This window comes from Erythrolamprus reginae, unplaced genomic scaffold (genome assembly GCF_031021105.1).
Source record: "Erythrolamprus reginae isolate rEryReg1 unplaced genomic scaffold, rEryReg1.hap1 scaffold_149, whole genome shotgun sequence".
Lineage (NCBI taxonomy): Eukaryota > Metazoa > Chordata > Lepidosauria > Squamata > Dipsadidae > Erythrolamprus > Erythrolamprus reginae.
In genome coordinates this window covers 1-14,424 of record NW_027248552.1, presented here as the reverse complement: position 1 = coordinate 14,424, position 14,424 = coordinate 1, and the positions used below count along the sequence as shown (strand labels likewise).

Here is a 14,424-nt window from a genome sequence, read left to right as displayed (position 1 = left end):
GGGGCTCGGGTGCCAGCAGACCCTCCCTTTCTAACACTCGGTTTTAATCCAATGGACGTGTACATTAAAGGTATTTTTGCTCTGCCTCCCTCCGCCTCTTGGAGCGCAACCGCCACACACACACACACACACACACACGCACGGCTGCGGTTGGTGGGGCGGGCGCTCCAAGTGCAATTCCCTTCGCTTCCACGTGGGGGAGGCAAGGCAGCCCCGGCCTCCACTCCGCCCCTCCAGGCGGCCAGACACCCCCTGTTTCCCGGCAGCCCTTGCGGCCCGGAAGCAACGCGACCGCCGAGGCCCCGCCCTTCCGCCTCTACAGTCGGAGGAGCGCCATGGCCGCCGCGGGGTCGCTGCTGCTGCTGCTGGCGGTGCTGGCGGGGTGCGAGGCGGGCGGCGGGCGGTACTCGCGGGAGGCCAACCGGGCCGACGCCCCCGCCCCGTCTCCCGCGCCCCCCTCGGGGGAGTTCCGCGTGGCGCGCCTCAGCCAGCTGTGGGAGAAGGCCCGGCGCGTGAGTGGCAGGCGGGGGGCGGGACTGACGGGGGGGAGGCGGAGGGGGCGGGACCGACGAGACTGACGGGGGGCGGGGCTCCGTCTCCCCCGGGGCAGGCGGGGCTGTCGGCGGTGCGTCTGGCCGAGCTGCACAGCGACCTCCGGCTGCAGGAGAAGGACGAGCTGGGCTGGAAGAAGCTGAAGGCCGCCGGGCGGGACGAGGACGGGGAGCGGGAGGCCCGGCTGAGGCGCCGCCTGGAGGGTCAGTCTCCTCCCTCCCCCCAAGGCCTGGCCCCGCGGTCACTAGCTGTTGCCACGGTCCACGTGGGGGGCGGGGGGTCTAGTAGAAGCCGAGCCAGGACCAGGAGTCGCCTGCCCAAGCCCCCCCGTTCCCTCCCACCCCCTGGGAGCCGTAGCATGGGCTTCTCGGCAGCTGCCCCCTTCTCCCGGGCATCTCTCGGCCTGCTGAGCTGGAAGCAGCCCCTCTCGCCCCTCCGCTGACCCCCGGGCAGCCCGTCCATCCTCCAGGGCAGAGAGAGAAGCCTGGGTGGCAGCTGACAAGCGTAGCAATGAATATCTCACTGAAAGATATTACGTGGCCCTGAACCTGCATTGCTTTGGCCGAACCAGATGAAGGGCCAGTCCGCTCTGTGGTCCGGTGGGGGCATTTCCCAAAGGAGAGAAAGCCCTGGATGGGTCCGCTGCCTGCTCCCTCCCAGCTTCACAAAACTGTGAACACAAACTTGTCGGTGTTGTGTGCCACAATTGCCGCCTCGTTGTCCTTGGTTCCCCCAGTGACTATGACTAAATACGGCTTGAGTGGGAAGAAGGACGGGCAGCAGCCGTGGGAGACCAACCACCTCCGGGAGGACCCTGCGCAGGGCGGCCTTGGGGACCCCCGGCTGGAGAAGCTCTGGAACAAGGTCTGTCTGCAGGACACCCCCCACCCACTCCAGGGCCAGGCCAGGGGGGCTCAGAGGAGGGCGGCCGACCTCCACTGATTCAGAATCCTGTTTCCCAAGTGGGGTTTTAGGAAGCCCCACCTGAGGGGACACACACACGGGGGGGGCAGCTACATGGCGGGAGGAAGGCTTCTCCCCCCCCCCCCAAAGGGGGCTCCCTCCCGCCCATTTTGCACTCCCTCACCTGCTTGGCCTCCTTGGCTTCAGGGGCTGCAGTGATGCTCTTCCCCCCAACCCTCCCCACCCAGTTTTCTGCTCCCCAAAGCCCCATTTAGCCGATATTGGCTGCCCCTCCCCAGTGCTGGTGGTGCCTGCCATGCTCCTGCTCTGGGTCGCCCCCTGCTGCTGGCCCGGAAGAATGCCTGCCTGCCTGCCTTCTGCAGCAGCTGCTTCCCTTAGAATTGGGGGAGGGGGCCGGGGGCGGGAGTGGTGCCCAGGAGCCCCACCCCTTTCCAGAGAGTAGAATTTCAAGGGGTCAGTTATTTAATCCTCTCACCCAGGGGAATTTGCGCAGCATCCAGAGATCCATTCACAGCACCTGTGAAAAACATCCAGATAGATAAAGTGGTGTTAAACATTACTTTAATTATGACATTAAATGGTTAATGCCAGATTCCTGCAGGAAATGAAGACTTTTGGGAAACGACCCTTCCACTGGGCGGGTGGAGGGGGTTTGTAAGCAAAGTGGGTGGGAGTGACCCCCCCCTTTCCCTTCAAGGCCAAGAGCTCCGGGAAGTTCTCGGAGGAGCAGCTGGAGAGGTTGTGGAGGGAATTCCAGCACCACCAAGACAAAGTCCAGGAATATGACCTCCTGCTGGAGACCCTCAGCCGCACGGAAGGTGGGGGAGGGGCAGCCAGGCCCCTGAGCTTTCATGGGCGCAAGGCTGGCTCGGCCGGGCCTCCTGCAGTCCAGCACCTGAGGCTACTGGCAGTTCTGTCGTGAGGTGAAGCCGCCTCTAAGCCAGGAGCCCATGCCAGGTGGGGGGGGTCTGGGGGCCCCAGGAAGCCCCTGCTCCCCTTCCTGCCCCTGCCCACCTTCGCTCCCCCCCCCCCCCCCGGAGTGTGTCCTCTCTGCCCTGGGGGATGTTGGGCGGCCTGGGCCTTGCGTGGGTCAGTGCCAGCTCCTCTCCTTGCAGATGTCCACAAAAACACCATCGACCGGCCGGCGGAGGAAGAGAGCGCGGCCAGGAAGGAGCTGCTGCACCGCAAACACTCGGAGCTGAAGGAGCAGCTGCACAGCATCCGGCAGGGCCTCGAGCGCCTGCGCAGAGTCAGCCACCAGGGCTACGACTCCCCCAGCGGTGGGTGCCCCCCCGGGGCTCCCTTGGGGGGGGAGCGGCAGGCCCAGGGGGGAGGCAGGAAGGGCGAGGAGTGACCGCCTCTGATGGGCCGGGAAGGGCCGGGCGGTGCCAGCCCTTCTCCCAGGCCGGTTCTGCCCAGGGCCCCCTGCGCTTTGTCTCGGCCTCACAGGCAGCTCCCACTGGGGGGGAGGGGGGTCGCGGAAATCTCTGCCGACCCAGAGAGAGAGAGGATGGAGGGGGGCGATGTTGTGTCCAGCCCTGAGAATGTCCCTCTCTTTCCTCCTCCAGAGTTCGAAGAGCCCTGGGTGATTGACCTGTGGGACTTGGCTCAGTCGACGAATTTCACAGAGAAAGAGCTGGAGTCACTTCGGGTAGGTAGATGCCTGGGCACCTGGATGACCTCTTGTCCACACCAGGCCCCTGCCCTTCGGAGGGGGCAGGTCTCTCACGGCTGGCCTTACCCCAGGGTCCCCTGCCTTTCACGCTTCCCCTGGGCCCTAGAGCCAGCCCCCTGGTCACTGGAGGGTCCCACTGGAGGTGTCCCCAACAGGTGGATGTCCAGGCCACGCCCTTGCCTGGGGAAAGCTCTGGAACGTGTAAGTTTGCACACTTGGAGTGACCACAGCTGAGTGGTGCATTTTCTCTGGCATGGCTGGCAATGGCCTTGCGACCTATATGCCCCTCCCCCGTGCTTTCCCAGCCCCCCCTCGCCAGCCTCTTGCACACTCCATCCGTCTGGGTCCTCACTTGACACTCCCCCTCGGAACGACGGAAGGCTGAGTCCACCTGGAGTCTGTGGGGAGATGTGAACTGCTGGACTACAGCTAGCAGTCAGCGGAAGGAGCCTGCAGGGCTGCCCTCTGACCACGGCACCACTTGGCTCATAGAAACATAGAAACATAGAAGTCTGACGGCTCAGGACTGGGAAGTCTTCTCTGACCAGAGTGGCTGCCTCCCCCACCCCCCCTTTGGGCAAGGGCTTCTGTGGCTGAGCTGTGTGTGCCCGAGAGGGTTTGTGGGGTTGCGCTGCTGTGTATTGTGCCTTAGAGTGGCCGGCCCTTTCTGGGCGGGGGGGCTGCAGGACAAGGGCTGCTCGGACCGAGGCCCGTTCTGTGTCTCAGGAGGAGCTGAAACACTTCGAAGGCCAAGTGGGGAAGCACCACCACTACCAGAGGCAGCTGGAGGTCTCCCACCAGAAACTGCGCCACGTGGAGGGGACGGGGGACCCCGAGCGCCTCTCCCAGAACAAGGAGAAGTACGCCACCCTGGAGGAGAAGACCAAGGAGCTGGGCTACAAGGTGGGGCACAGGGAGACACCCCCCCTTCTCTCCCCCTGCCCCTCTCACCAGCACTGCCTCCCAAGCCACAAAAGTGCTGGTCGGGCGGGGAGGGGGCCCTGTGAAGACCCTGCAATAGGCTTGGACCTTCACCTGGAAGTGAAACCACGGCCCCAGAACGGGTGCGGCCCCTGGGGGGTTGGCACTTACTGAGAGGGCTGGGTCAGACCCGAAGGCCCCTCCCGGCCCACCTGTCCTGAGAGCACCTTCGGGGCCCTAAGCTCACCCGCCTCACCTGAGCCCAGCGGCCACTGGTCCCAGAGCTGAGCGAGACCCTTTTGGACCTGGGCGGAGGAGGAGGAACCAGTCCAATGGGGTCCTTTGGAGGAGGCAAATGGGGTGGGGGTGGGGGCATCGGGGAGGGGTCTTGGCAGAAGCCCCCTACCCCCCGCTTGCTTTCCCCTCGGATGATGGCTGGCCTCCCACCACCAGTGCCCTTCATCTCCCTGACCCTCGTCTGCTGGGGGGGGGCTGCCTGGATGGATCAGGAAGGGGGAGGGTTGCATGGAGCCCTCTCACTTTCTGGAAAGGCGGGTGGTCCGGCACTGCTGGGGGGGTAGTGAGGGGGGAGGGGGAGAGAGCCCTCCGCTCCTGCTGAGGCCCCCTCGGCCGCCCCTTCCGCATGGCAGCCAGGCTCCTCACCCGCCCGTCTTGCCGCCCGGGGCCTGGGCTTCCTGAGGTCAAAGGGCCCAGTTGGGAAACAAGGGAAGAAGCGTTTTCACTTAGGAAGAGGAAACCGAGTGGGGGCTTTAAGGAAAAATCTCTTTTTTCCTTCATCTATGAACTTATATCCTGTGGTCTTAGAGCCCAGGAGCAGAAGTGTTGCCTATACAGTGGCCCCTCTACGTGTGGACGTCATTCGTTCCGTGACCAGCTCCTTACGTAGGACCCATTTTCCCCATAGGAATCAGTGTAAAAGCAAACGATGCCTGCAGACCCATTAGGACGAAATAAAAGCTCCGAATTCGGGTGGGAGGAAGAGGAAGAGGAGGGCTACAGTGGCTGCCCAGAGCGAAGGGAGCGTTTCCTTTCTCTGGTTACCAGAGGCCTCTTCCCTCTCCAAGGGCCCAGGGAAAGGGAAACGCTCCCTCCGCTCTGGGCTGCCAAGGCCTCGTCAAGCGCCACCCAAAGGCTCCGCTGGCCGCCCAGAAAAGCCCCAGATGGCTGGGATTCCAGGGGGAAGGGCAGGGAACTGGCCGGGCCTTCGTGCCGCTCTCAAAGTTCCGGGGAAATCTTTCTGGACTCGGGTTCTTAAGTAGAAAATGGTTCTTGAGAAGAGGCAAAAAGATCTTGACCACCCGCTGGTCCTTAGCTAGAAAGGGTCTTAGGTGGAGGCACCACTGTATATAGATATTTCTTACAAAATGGAGACGGCAGAAGGCTTTAAGAATTGGGAGACGTGAGCTGAACACCTTGAGTTGAGTTGAGACTGAAGTGTCCGAAACGTCCTGTCCCTCCAGGTCAAGAAGCACCTGCAGGATTTGTCCAGCAGAATCTCCAGGGGCCTCCAGCACAACGAGCTCTGAAGGGGTGAGGGGCTGGGCTTTGCCTGAAGTGTCCATCCTGCCTGGCCCTCCTGTCCAGAGCACAGCAGCCCCGGGCGGCCTTCAGGGCTCCCTCCGAGTCCGTGGGGAGCCCCAAGGACCACCTGGGAAGGGCCCTTGCGGCAGGCCCGCTCTTCCGGTTCCAGGCTTCTCCCCCTCTGAATGCTCGGAAGCCCCCGCCGTGCACCCCCCTGCCTCAGCCGGAAGCCTCAGCCCCCCTCCTTCCGTGGGGCCTCCGGGGCTTTCTGGCCTTTGTGGCCTGGAGGCTGAAAGGGGGAGCGGCCTCAGTCTCAGGCGGCTGAGCAGGAGGGGGCGGGGGAGGGGGCAGCCCCCCAGCAAAGGGAGGCAGCCGGCCACCTACGTGGCTCAATTGGGGGGGCGGGGCTGCAGGCAGGATTTCGGACATTTGTGATTGTTGCATAAATGGGCTCTTGCCCCACCCGGCCCTGGTCTCCGTCTGATTTCTGATAATGGGGGGGGGGTGTCTTATTCTCCAGGAATTCCTTCCAGCAGACCCTCCTAAAAGGTCATCTAGACGTCCATGGTCTGCAGGCGGGGTTGCCGGGAGAAGCAGTGGACCCTTAAGGGGGAGGGGGAGGGGCGGTCCAAGGCCATTTCTGGGCTCAAGCCCCGGCTCTTCCGACCAGAGCGCAGCCCCGGAGGGTCAAGTGCAGCCCCTTCCTCTCGGCTGGAGGAGGTCGGGAGGGGGCCGCAGGGCTGGCCTGAGCAGAAGCCCCCCCCCCCTTGAAGACCCCTTGGGCCGGGCCGCAGCTGGGGAGCTTCAGGCTGGACCCACATCCGGCCGGACCCCCTGTTTTTAAGCCGCCTCCTGGATGACTGCAAAGTCGCTTTTTATTCCTATCAACATTTTATCCCTCGGTTGCAGACGTTGGTCCGAAGCGAAGCCCTTGCCCCACTTTCTCTAGAAGGCTTGCGGGGGGGATTTCCAGGAGGGAGCAGAGGCAGCCACAGAGGGTTCTTCCCAGGGCTCCAAGGCCATCCTAGGCCCAGCCACCTGGGTGGAAGCGGAAGGAGCTCTGGCACAACCTGAGTGGAGCACGTGGCAAAACGTTTGTGTGGGGGGGGGGGGGGCGAGGGGGGTGCCAGGAAGGCTCCGGAAATAAATGGGAACTTCGACTCTGATGTAACTTGGATGCTGCCTGGAACGGTGACAATTAGCCTGGATCTGTCCTACGTCCTCGCCCAGCTGCCCAGAAGAGCGGCCGTGTCCCCTCCTCCCTTTGAAACTCAACCAGCCTTGCGCAATCTCCTCTAGGCCTTTTTGTTTATTGGCCTCCCCCCCAGGCCTCCTTCCCATCCCCCGCCTGCCCGTTTTCCAGACCGGGTCCATCCCGTGTGCCCCTCCTCCTCCAGCGTTTCCAGGACCCCCAACCTCTGGCGCTTTCCAGGTCAACAACGAGGGCAGCCGTGTGCCCCATTCCTCCCCCGGGGGCCCAGATGAGTGGGGGCACTCAAGGTGCCATGGGCTCTGAGGGGGGCAAGCGTGGGCACCCAGCCCGCGCAGTAGGGCAGGAAGTGCAGCGGCCAGAGAGGGGGGGGCATTCCTTGGTAGACTGCTCCTGCAAGGGAGGCTCTGCACCAGCCTGGCCTCCTCCCCGTGTGGGGCCACCATGGAAAGGGGGGGTGCCTGTGCCCAGAACGCAGCTCCACAGGAGGGCGGGTGTGTGTGTCTGAGGTCAGAGGCCATGGAGGGAGGGGGGCCGTTCTGCCAAGGACGCCCTGCCCCCCCCCCCCCCCGCGTTCCTGCCTGTCCCTGGCTAGGTGGCTGCCTGTGGCTGGAGAGCAGCCAGTGGTGGTGCTGAGCTGGGGGGCTTCCGCAGGGCCTCCTCAGGCAGGGTGAGGGCCCCTGCATCTAGCCACAGCAACCCACCCGTCTCCATGGCAACCCGGCATCCGGCTGTGCAGCCTGTCAAGTGACTTCTCTGGCATTACGTCCACAGCAGGATGGCCACAGCTGGAGCCACAGCTGGGGAGGCTTCCACGAGCAGAGCCTGGCTGTCCTGGCCAGCGACTCCACTGCGTTGGGAGGGGCCTTGGAGTCACCCAGTCCAACCTCCCGTTCTCCTAGGAGGCCTCCTCCTGATGGACAGCTGTCCAATCTCGCCTTAAAGGCCTTCGCTGTTGGGAGCACCCACAATTTCTGAGGTCAACCTGGGTGATTGCTTCTCCTTAGTCGCTTCTCTCCTCGGTTAGTTTCCATCCATTGGTTCCTGCCCTGCCTCCAGGTGCTTTGGGAAATAGGTTGCACCCCACCCCCCCTTCCGTGGGTCAGCCGGTCAGGCCTGGAAGGCTCAGATCCCCCCCCCCCCGGAAGCCCCACTTGGAAAGTGGCTGTAACAGGTGGAAGCCCGTTCAGAGCACGGGGGGCGCGATCAGGGGGGTGGAGGGGTTAGGCCTCGACTCCACTTGATTGACGTGGTCGGTTCTTCTAGGGAAAGAGACTTCCTGTGCGTAAAGAATAGAAAAACGGTCTCAGGAGGTAGCTGGTTCCACCAGAAAGTCGGGGCAGGCGCAGAGAAGGCCCTGTCCCGCGGACTCACCAGCCGACACTGTTTAGCTGACAGGGCCCGAAGAAGACCAAACCTGTGGGATCTGACCGGTCACTGGGGGGGATGCGGCAGAAGGCAGTCTATAAATCCCACGAAGGCCCAGCAAGGGGGGGGGGGGCGACTGGATTGGCTCAGCCGAAGATCAGAATTGGGGTGGCCCTCCTTCCGTGGGACCCTCTGTGGAAGCACTAGTTGGACTGTGAAGGAGCAGGAGGGAAGAAGCCCAGATGCCTTTGGACCTTGGTGTTGGAGAATATGCTGGACAGCCAAGTAAACCAACAAACGGATCCTGGAACAAATCAGTCCCAGGTTCTGATTTGAGGCCCAGATAGTCAGGGTTCCATTGTCTTAGTTGAGACCCGTTTTGCAAAGACACCGCTCTCTGGAGAGCGCTGGGAAGCGGAGGGAGGGAGGAAGGAAGGAAAAGGAAGGAAGGAAAAGGAAGGAAGGGGAGAAGGTAGAGGGAGGGAGGAAGGAAGGAAGGGGAGAAGTTAGAGGGAAGGAAGGAAGGGGAGAAGGTAGGGAAGGAAGGAAGGGGAGAAGGTAGAGGGGAAGGAAGGAAAAGGAAGGAAGGGGAGAAGGAAAAGGAAGGAAGGAAGGGGAGAAGTTAGAGGGAAGGAAGGAAAAGGAAGGAAGGGGAGAAGAGGAAGGAAGGAAAAGGAAGGAAGGAAGGGGAGAAGTTAGAGGGAAGGAAGGAAGGGGAGAAGGTAGGGAAGGAAGGAAGGGGAGAAGGTAGAGGGAAGGAAGGAAAAGGAAGGAAGGGGAGAAGGAAAAGGAAGGAAGGAAGGGGAGAAGTTAGAGGGAAGGAAGGAAAAGGAAGGAAGGGGAGAAGAGGAAGGAAGGAAAAGGAAGGAAGGAAGGGGAGAAGTTAGAGGGAAGGAAGGAAAAGGAAGGAAAGGGAGAAGGAAAAGGAAGGAAGGAAGGAGAGAAGGTAGAGGGAAGGAAGGAAAAGGAAGGAAGGGGAGAAGGAAAAGGAAGGAAGGAAGGGGAGAAGTTAGAGGGAAGGAAAGAAAAGGAAGGAAGGGGAGAAGGAAAAGGAAGGAAGGAAAAGGAAGGAAGGAGAGAAGGTAGAGGGAAGGAAGGAAAAGGAAGGAAGGGGAGAAGGAAGAGGGAAGGAAGGAAGGGGAGAAGGTAGAGGGAAGGAAGGAAGGGGAGAAGGTAGGGGGAAGGAAGGAAAAGGAAGGAAGGAAGGAAAAGGAAGGAAGGAAGGGGAGAAGGTAGAGGGAAGGAAGGAAGGGGAGAAGGTAGAGGGAAGGAAGGAAGGGGAGAAGGTAGAGGGAAGGAAGGAAGGGGAGAAGGTAGAGGGAAGGAAGGGGAGAAGGTAGAGGGAAGGAAGGAAAAGGAAGGAAGGAAGGGGAGAAGGTAGAGGGAAGGAAGGAAAAGGAAGGAAGGAAGGAGAAGGAAGGAAGGAGAGAAGGTAGAGGGAAGGAAGGAAGGGGAGAAGGTAGAGGGAAGGAAGGAAGGGGAGAAGGTAGAGGGAAGGAAGGAAGGGGAGAAGGTAGAGGGAAGGAAGGAAGGGGAGAAGGTAGAGGGAAGGAAGGAAAAGGAAGGAAGGAAGGAGAGAAGGTAGAGGGAAGGAAGGAAAAGGAAGGAAGGAAAAGGAAGGAAGGGGAGAAGGTAGAGGGAAGGAAGGAAAAGGAAGGAAGGAAGGAAGGGGAGAAGTTAGAGGGAAGGAAGGAAAAGGAAGGAAGGGGGAAGGAAAAGGAAGGAAGGAAGGAAAAGGAAGGACGGAAGGGGAGAAGGTAGAGGGAAGGAAGGAAAGGAAGGAAGGGGAGAAGGTAGAGGGAAGGAAGGAAGGAGAGAAGGTAGAGGGAAGGAAGGAAAAGGAAGGAAGGAAGGAGAGAAGGTAGAGGGAAGGAAGGAAGGGGAGAAGGTAGAGGGAAGGAAGGAAAAGAAAGGAAGGAAGGAAGGTAGGGGAGAAGGTAGAGGGAAGGAAGGAAGGGGAGAAGGGAGAGGGAAGGAAGGGGGAGAAGGGAGAGGGAAGGAAGGAAGGGGAGAAGGTAGAGGGAAGGAAGGCAAAGGAAGGAAGGGGAGAAGGAAAAGGAAGGAAGGAAAAGGAAGGAAGGAAGGAGAGAAGGTAGAGGGAAGGAAGGAAAAGGAAGGAAGGAAGGGGAGAAGGTAGAGGGAAGGAAGGAAGGGGAGAAGGTAGAGGGAAGGAAGGAAAAGGAAGGAAGGAAGGGGAGAAGGTAGAGGGAAGGAAGGAAAAGGAAGGAAGGGGAGAAGGTAGAGGGAAGGAAGGAAAAGGAAGGAAGGGGAGAAGGTAGAGGGAAGGAAGGAAGGGGAGAAGGTAGAGGGAAGGAAGGAAGGGGAGAAGGTAGAAGGAAGGAAGGAAGGAAGGAAGGAAGGGGAGAAGGTAGAGGGAAGGAAGGAAAAGGAAGGAAGGAAGGAAGGGGGAGAAGTTAGAGGGAAGGAAGGAAAAGGAAGGAAGGGGAGAAGGTAGAGGGAAGGAAGGAAAAGGAAGGAAGGGGAGAAGGTAGAGGGAAGGAAGGAATAGGAAGGAAGGAAGGGGAGAAGTTAGAGGGAAGGAAGGAAGGAAGGAGAGAAGGTAGAGGGAAGGAAGGAAAAGGAAGGAAGGGGAGAAGGTAGAGGGAAGGAAGGAAAAGGAAGGAAGGGGAGAAGGTAGAGGGAAGGAAGGAAAAGGAAGGAAGGGGAGAAGGTAGAGGGAAGGAAGGAAGGGGAGAAGGTAGAAGGAAGGAAGGAAGGAAGGGGAGAAGGTAGAGGGAAGGAAGGAAAAGGAAGGAAGGAAGGAAAGAAGGGGAGAAGGGTAGAGGGAAGGAAGGAAGGGGAGAAGGTAGAGGGAAGGAAGGAAAAGGAAGGAAGGAAGGATGGGGAGAAGGTAGAGGGAAGGAAGGGGAGAAGGTAGAGGGAAGGAAGGAAAAGGAAGGAAGGAAAGAAGGGGAGAAGGTAGAGGGAAGGAAGGGGAGAAGTTAGAGGGAAGGAAGGAAAAGGAAGGAAGGAAGGGGAGAAGGTAGAGAAAAGGAAGGAAGGGGAGAAGGTAGAGGGAAGGAAGGAAAAGGAAGGAAGGAAGGGGAGAAGGTAGAGGGAAGGAAGGAAAAGGAAGGAAGGAAAGAAGGGGAGAAGGTAGAGGGAAGGAAGGAAAAGAAAGGAAGGAAGGATGGGGAGAAGGGAGAGGGAAGGAAGGAAGGGGAGAAGGGAGAGGGAAGGAAGGAAGGAGAGAAGGGAGAGGGAAGGAAGGAAAAGGAAGGAAGGAAGGAAAAGGAAGAAGGAAGGGGAGAAGGTAGAGGGAAGGAAGGAAGGGGAGAGAAGGTAGAGGGAAGGAAGGAAGGGGAGAAGGTAGAGGGAAGGAAGGAAAAGGAAGGAAGGGGAGAAGGTAGAGGGAAGGAAGGAAAAGGAAGGAAGGGGAGAAGGAAAAGGAAGGAAGGAAGGAAAAGGAAGGAAGGAGAGAAGGTAGAGGGAAGGAAGGAAAAGGAAGGAAGGAGAGAAGGTAGAGGGAAGGAAGGAAAAGGAGGAAGGGGAGAAGGTAGAGGGAAGGAAGGAAGGGGAGAAGGTAGAGGGAAGGAAGGGGAGAAGGTAGAGGGAAGGAAGGGGAGAAGGTAGAGGGAAGGAAGGAAGGAGAGAAGGGAGAGGGAAGGAAGGAAAGGAAGGAAGGAAGGAAGGAAAAGGAAGGAAGGAAGGGGAGAAGGTAGAGGGAAGGAAGGAAGGGGAGAAGGTAGAGGGAAGGAAGGAAGGGGAGAAGGTAGAGGGAAGGAAGGAAAAGGAAGGAAGGGGAGAAGTTAGAGGGAAGGAAGGAAAAGGAAGGAAGGGGAGAAGGAAAGGAAGGAAGGAAGGAAAAGGAAGGAAGGAGAGAAGGTAGAGGGAAGGAAGGAAAAGGAAGGGGAGAAGGTAGAGGGAAGGAAGGGGAGAAGTTATAGGGAAGGAAGGAAAAGGAAGGAAGGAAAAGGAAGGAAGGAAGGAAAAGGAAGGAAGGGGAGAAGGAAAGGAAGGAAGGAAGGAAAGGAAGGAAGGAAGGAGAGAAGTTAGAGGGAAGGAAGGAAAGGAAGGAAGGGGAGAAGGTAGAGGGAAGGAAGGAAGGGGAGAAGTTAGAGGGAAGGAAGGAAAAGGAAGGAAGGGGAGAAGGAAAAGGAAGGAAGGAAGGAAAGAAGGAAGGAGAGAAGGTAGAGGGAAGGAAGGAAAAGGAAGGAAGGAAGGAAAAGGAAGGAGGAAGGAAGGAAGGAGGGGAGAAGGTAGAGGGAAGGAAGGAAAAGGAAGGAAGGGGAGAAGGTAGAGGGAAGGAAGAAAGGAAGGAAGGGAGAAGGAAAGGAAGGAAGAAGGAAGGAAGGAGAGAAGGTAGAGGGAAGGAAGGAAAAGGAAGGAAGGGAGAAGGAAGAGGGAAGGAAGGAAGGGGAGAAGGTAGAGGGAAGGAAGGAAGGGGAGAGGTAGAGGGAAGGAAGGAAGGGGAGAACGTAGAGGGGAAGGAAGGAAAGGAAGGAAGGAAGGAAAAGGAAGGAAGGAAGGGGAGAAGTTAGAGGGAAGGAAGGAAAAGGAAGGAAGGAGAGAAGGTAGAGGGAAGGAAGGAAAAGGAAGGAAGGGGAGAAGGTAGAGGAGGAAGGAAGGAAGGGGAGAAGGTAGAGGGAAGGAAGGAAGGAAGGGGAGAACGTAGAGGGAAGGAAGGAAAAGGAAGGAAGGGAGAAGGAAAGGAAGGAAGGAAGGAAAGGAAGGAAGGAGAGAAGGTAGAGGGAAGGAAGGAAAGGAAGGAAGGGGAGAAGGTAAGAGGGAAGGAAGGAAGGGGAGAAGTAGAGGGAAGGAAGGAAAAGGAAGGAAGGGGAGAAGGTAGAGGGAAGGAAGGAAGGGGAGAAAGTAGAGGGAAGGAAGGAAAAGGAAGGAAGGGGACAAGGTAGAGGGAATCGAAGGAAGGGGAGAAGGTAGAGGGAAGGAAAGGAAGGGGAGAACATAGAGGGAAGGAAGGAAAAGGAAGGAAGGGGAGAAGGAAAAGGAAGGAAGGTAGGTATTGGTTGGTTGGTATGGGTGTGGTGTGTGGGTTGGTTGGTTTTGGTTGGTTGGTGTGATGGGTGTGGGTTGTAGGTATTTGGTTGGTTGGGGTGAAGGTAGAGTGGGAAGGAAGGTAGGTAGGGGTGAACGTAGAGGGTAGGAAGGATTAGGATGGAGGGGTGATGGTAATGGTAGGAGGAAGGTAGGTTTTGGTTGGATGGTGGTGTGTTGGTAGTGGGTAGGAAGGAAATGGAAGGTAGGGGAGATGGTTGAGGGATGGATTGGTGGATGGTGTGGGTTGGTTGGTTTTGGGGTAGGTTGGGGAGTTGGGTAGAGGGTTGGAAGGAAGGGAGAAGTAGAGGGAAGGAAGGTAATGGAAGGAAGGGGTGAAGGTAGAGGGGTAGGAAGGTAGGAGAGTAGGTAGAGGGAAGGAAGGAAGGGTATGATGGAAGGAGTTTGGAAGGATGGTAGGAGGTGTAAGGGAGAGGTAGGAAGGAAAAGGATAGGTAGGGAGAGTTGGGAGAGGGTGGTTGGATTAGGGGTGATAGGTAGTGGTTGGTAGGTTTGGTTGGATGGTGGGAAGGTAGGGAGAGGGATGGTTGGATGGGGTGTAGGATGAGGGATGGTAGGGTTATGGAAGGTTGGTGGGAGAGGGTTGTGGGATGGAAGTAATGGTAGGTAGGGGTGTTGGTTGAGGTTGGTGGTATGGTGAGTTGGTTGAGGGATGGATGGTTTAGGATGGAGGTGGAATTTGGTTGGTTGGGGTGTTGGTGTGGTAGGTTGGTAGGGGTGTTGGGTAGTAGGGTTGGTTGGTAGTTGAGGTGTTGGTTGTGGGTTGGTTGGTTTTGGTTGGTTGGTTGGTTTTGGTTGGTTGGTTGGGGGTTGGGGAGGGTTGGTTGGTTTTGGTTGGTTGGTGAGTTGGGTGAGGGTTGGTAGGTTTATGGTTGGTTGGGGTGTTGGAGTGTTGTGGGTATGGTTGGTTGGGGTGTTGGGAGTGGTTGGTTGGTTGGTTGGTTGGGGTGTTGGAGGGTGTTGAGGTTGGTTTTGGTTGGTTGGTGTTGGGAGTGTTGGAGTGTTGGATGGTTGGTTTTGGTTGGTTGGGGTTGTTGAGTTTTGGTTGGTTGTGTTGGTTGGGTGGGTTGGGATGGTTTTGGTTGGTTGGTGTGTTGGGAGTGGTTGGTTGGATTTGGTTGGTTGGGGTGTTGGGTGTTGGGTTGGTTGGTTGGGGGTGTTGGGTGTGGGTTGGTTGGTTTGGGATGTTGGGTGTGGGTTGTGGTATGGTTGTTGG

The 14,424-nt window shown here is 58.6% G+C and overlaps 1 protein-coding gene across 1 annotated transcript; it reads left to right on the top strand.

Annotated features, from left to right (window-relative positions):
• The first annotated feature begins 301 nt into the window (after positions 1–301).
• On the top strand, positions 302–6,081 carry LOC139155940 (alpha-2-macroglobulin receptor-associated protein-like). The gene is made up of 8 exons (XM_070731319.1): positions 302–512; positions 611–755; positions 1,289–1,416; positions 2,174–2,294; positions 2,592–2,756; positions 3,045–3,127; positions 3,878–4,054; positions 5,554–6,081. Exons 1-8 carry the CDS (start codon positions 336–338, stop codon positions 5,617–5,619), a joined length of 1,062 nt encoding a protein of 353 aa, XP_070587420.1. The 5' UTR covers positions 302–335; the 3' UTR covers positions 5,620–6,081.
• The last annotated feature ends 8,343 nt before the right edge of the window (positions 6,082–14,424 follow it).

Excerpts from the sequence above, each read along its gene's own strand:
- LOC139155940 (XM_070731319.1), top strand. The coding sequence starts at position 336 with ATGGCCGCCGCGGGGTCGCTGCTGCTGCTGCTGGCGGTGCTGGCGGGG. Across the intron at positions 513-610 it reads TGTGGGAGAAGGCCCGGCGC|GCGGGGCTGTCGGCGGTGCG; the intron begins GTGAGTGGCAGG and ends CCCCCGGGGCAG. Across the intron at positions 4,055-5,553 it reads CCAAGGAGCTGGGCTACAAG|GTCAAGAAGCACCTGCAGGA; the intron begins GTGGGGCACAGG and ends CTGTCCCTCCAG.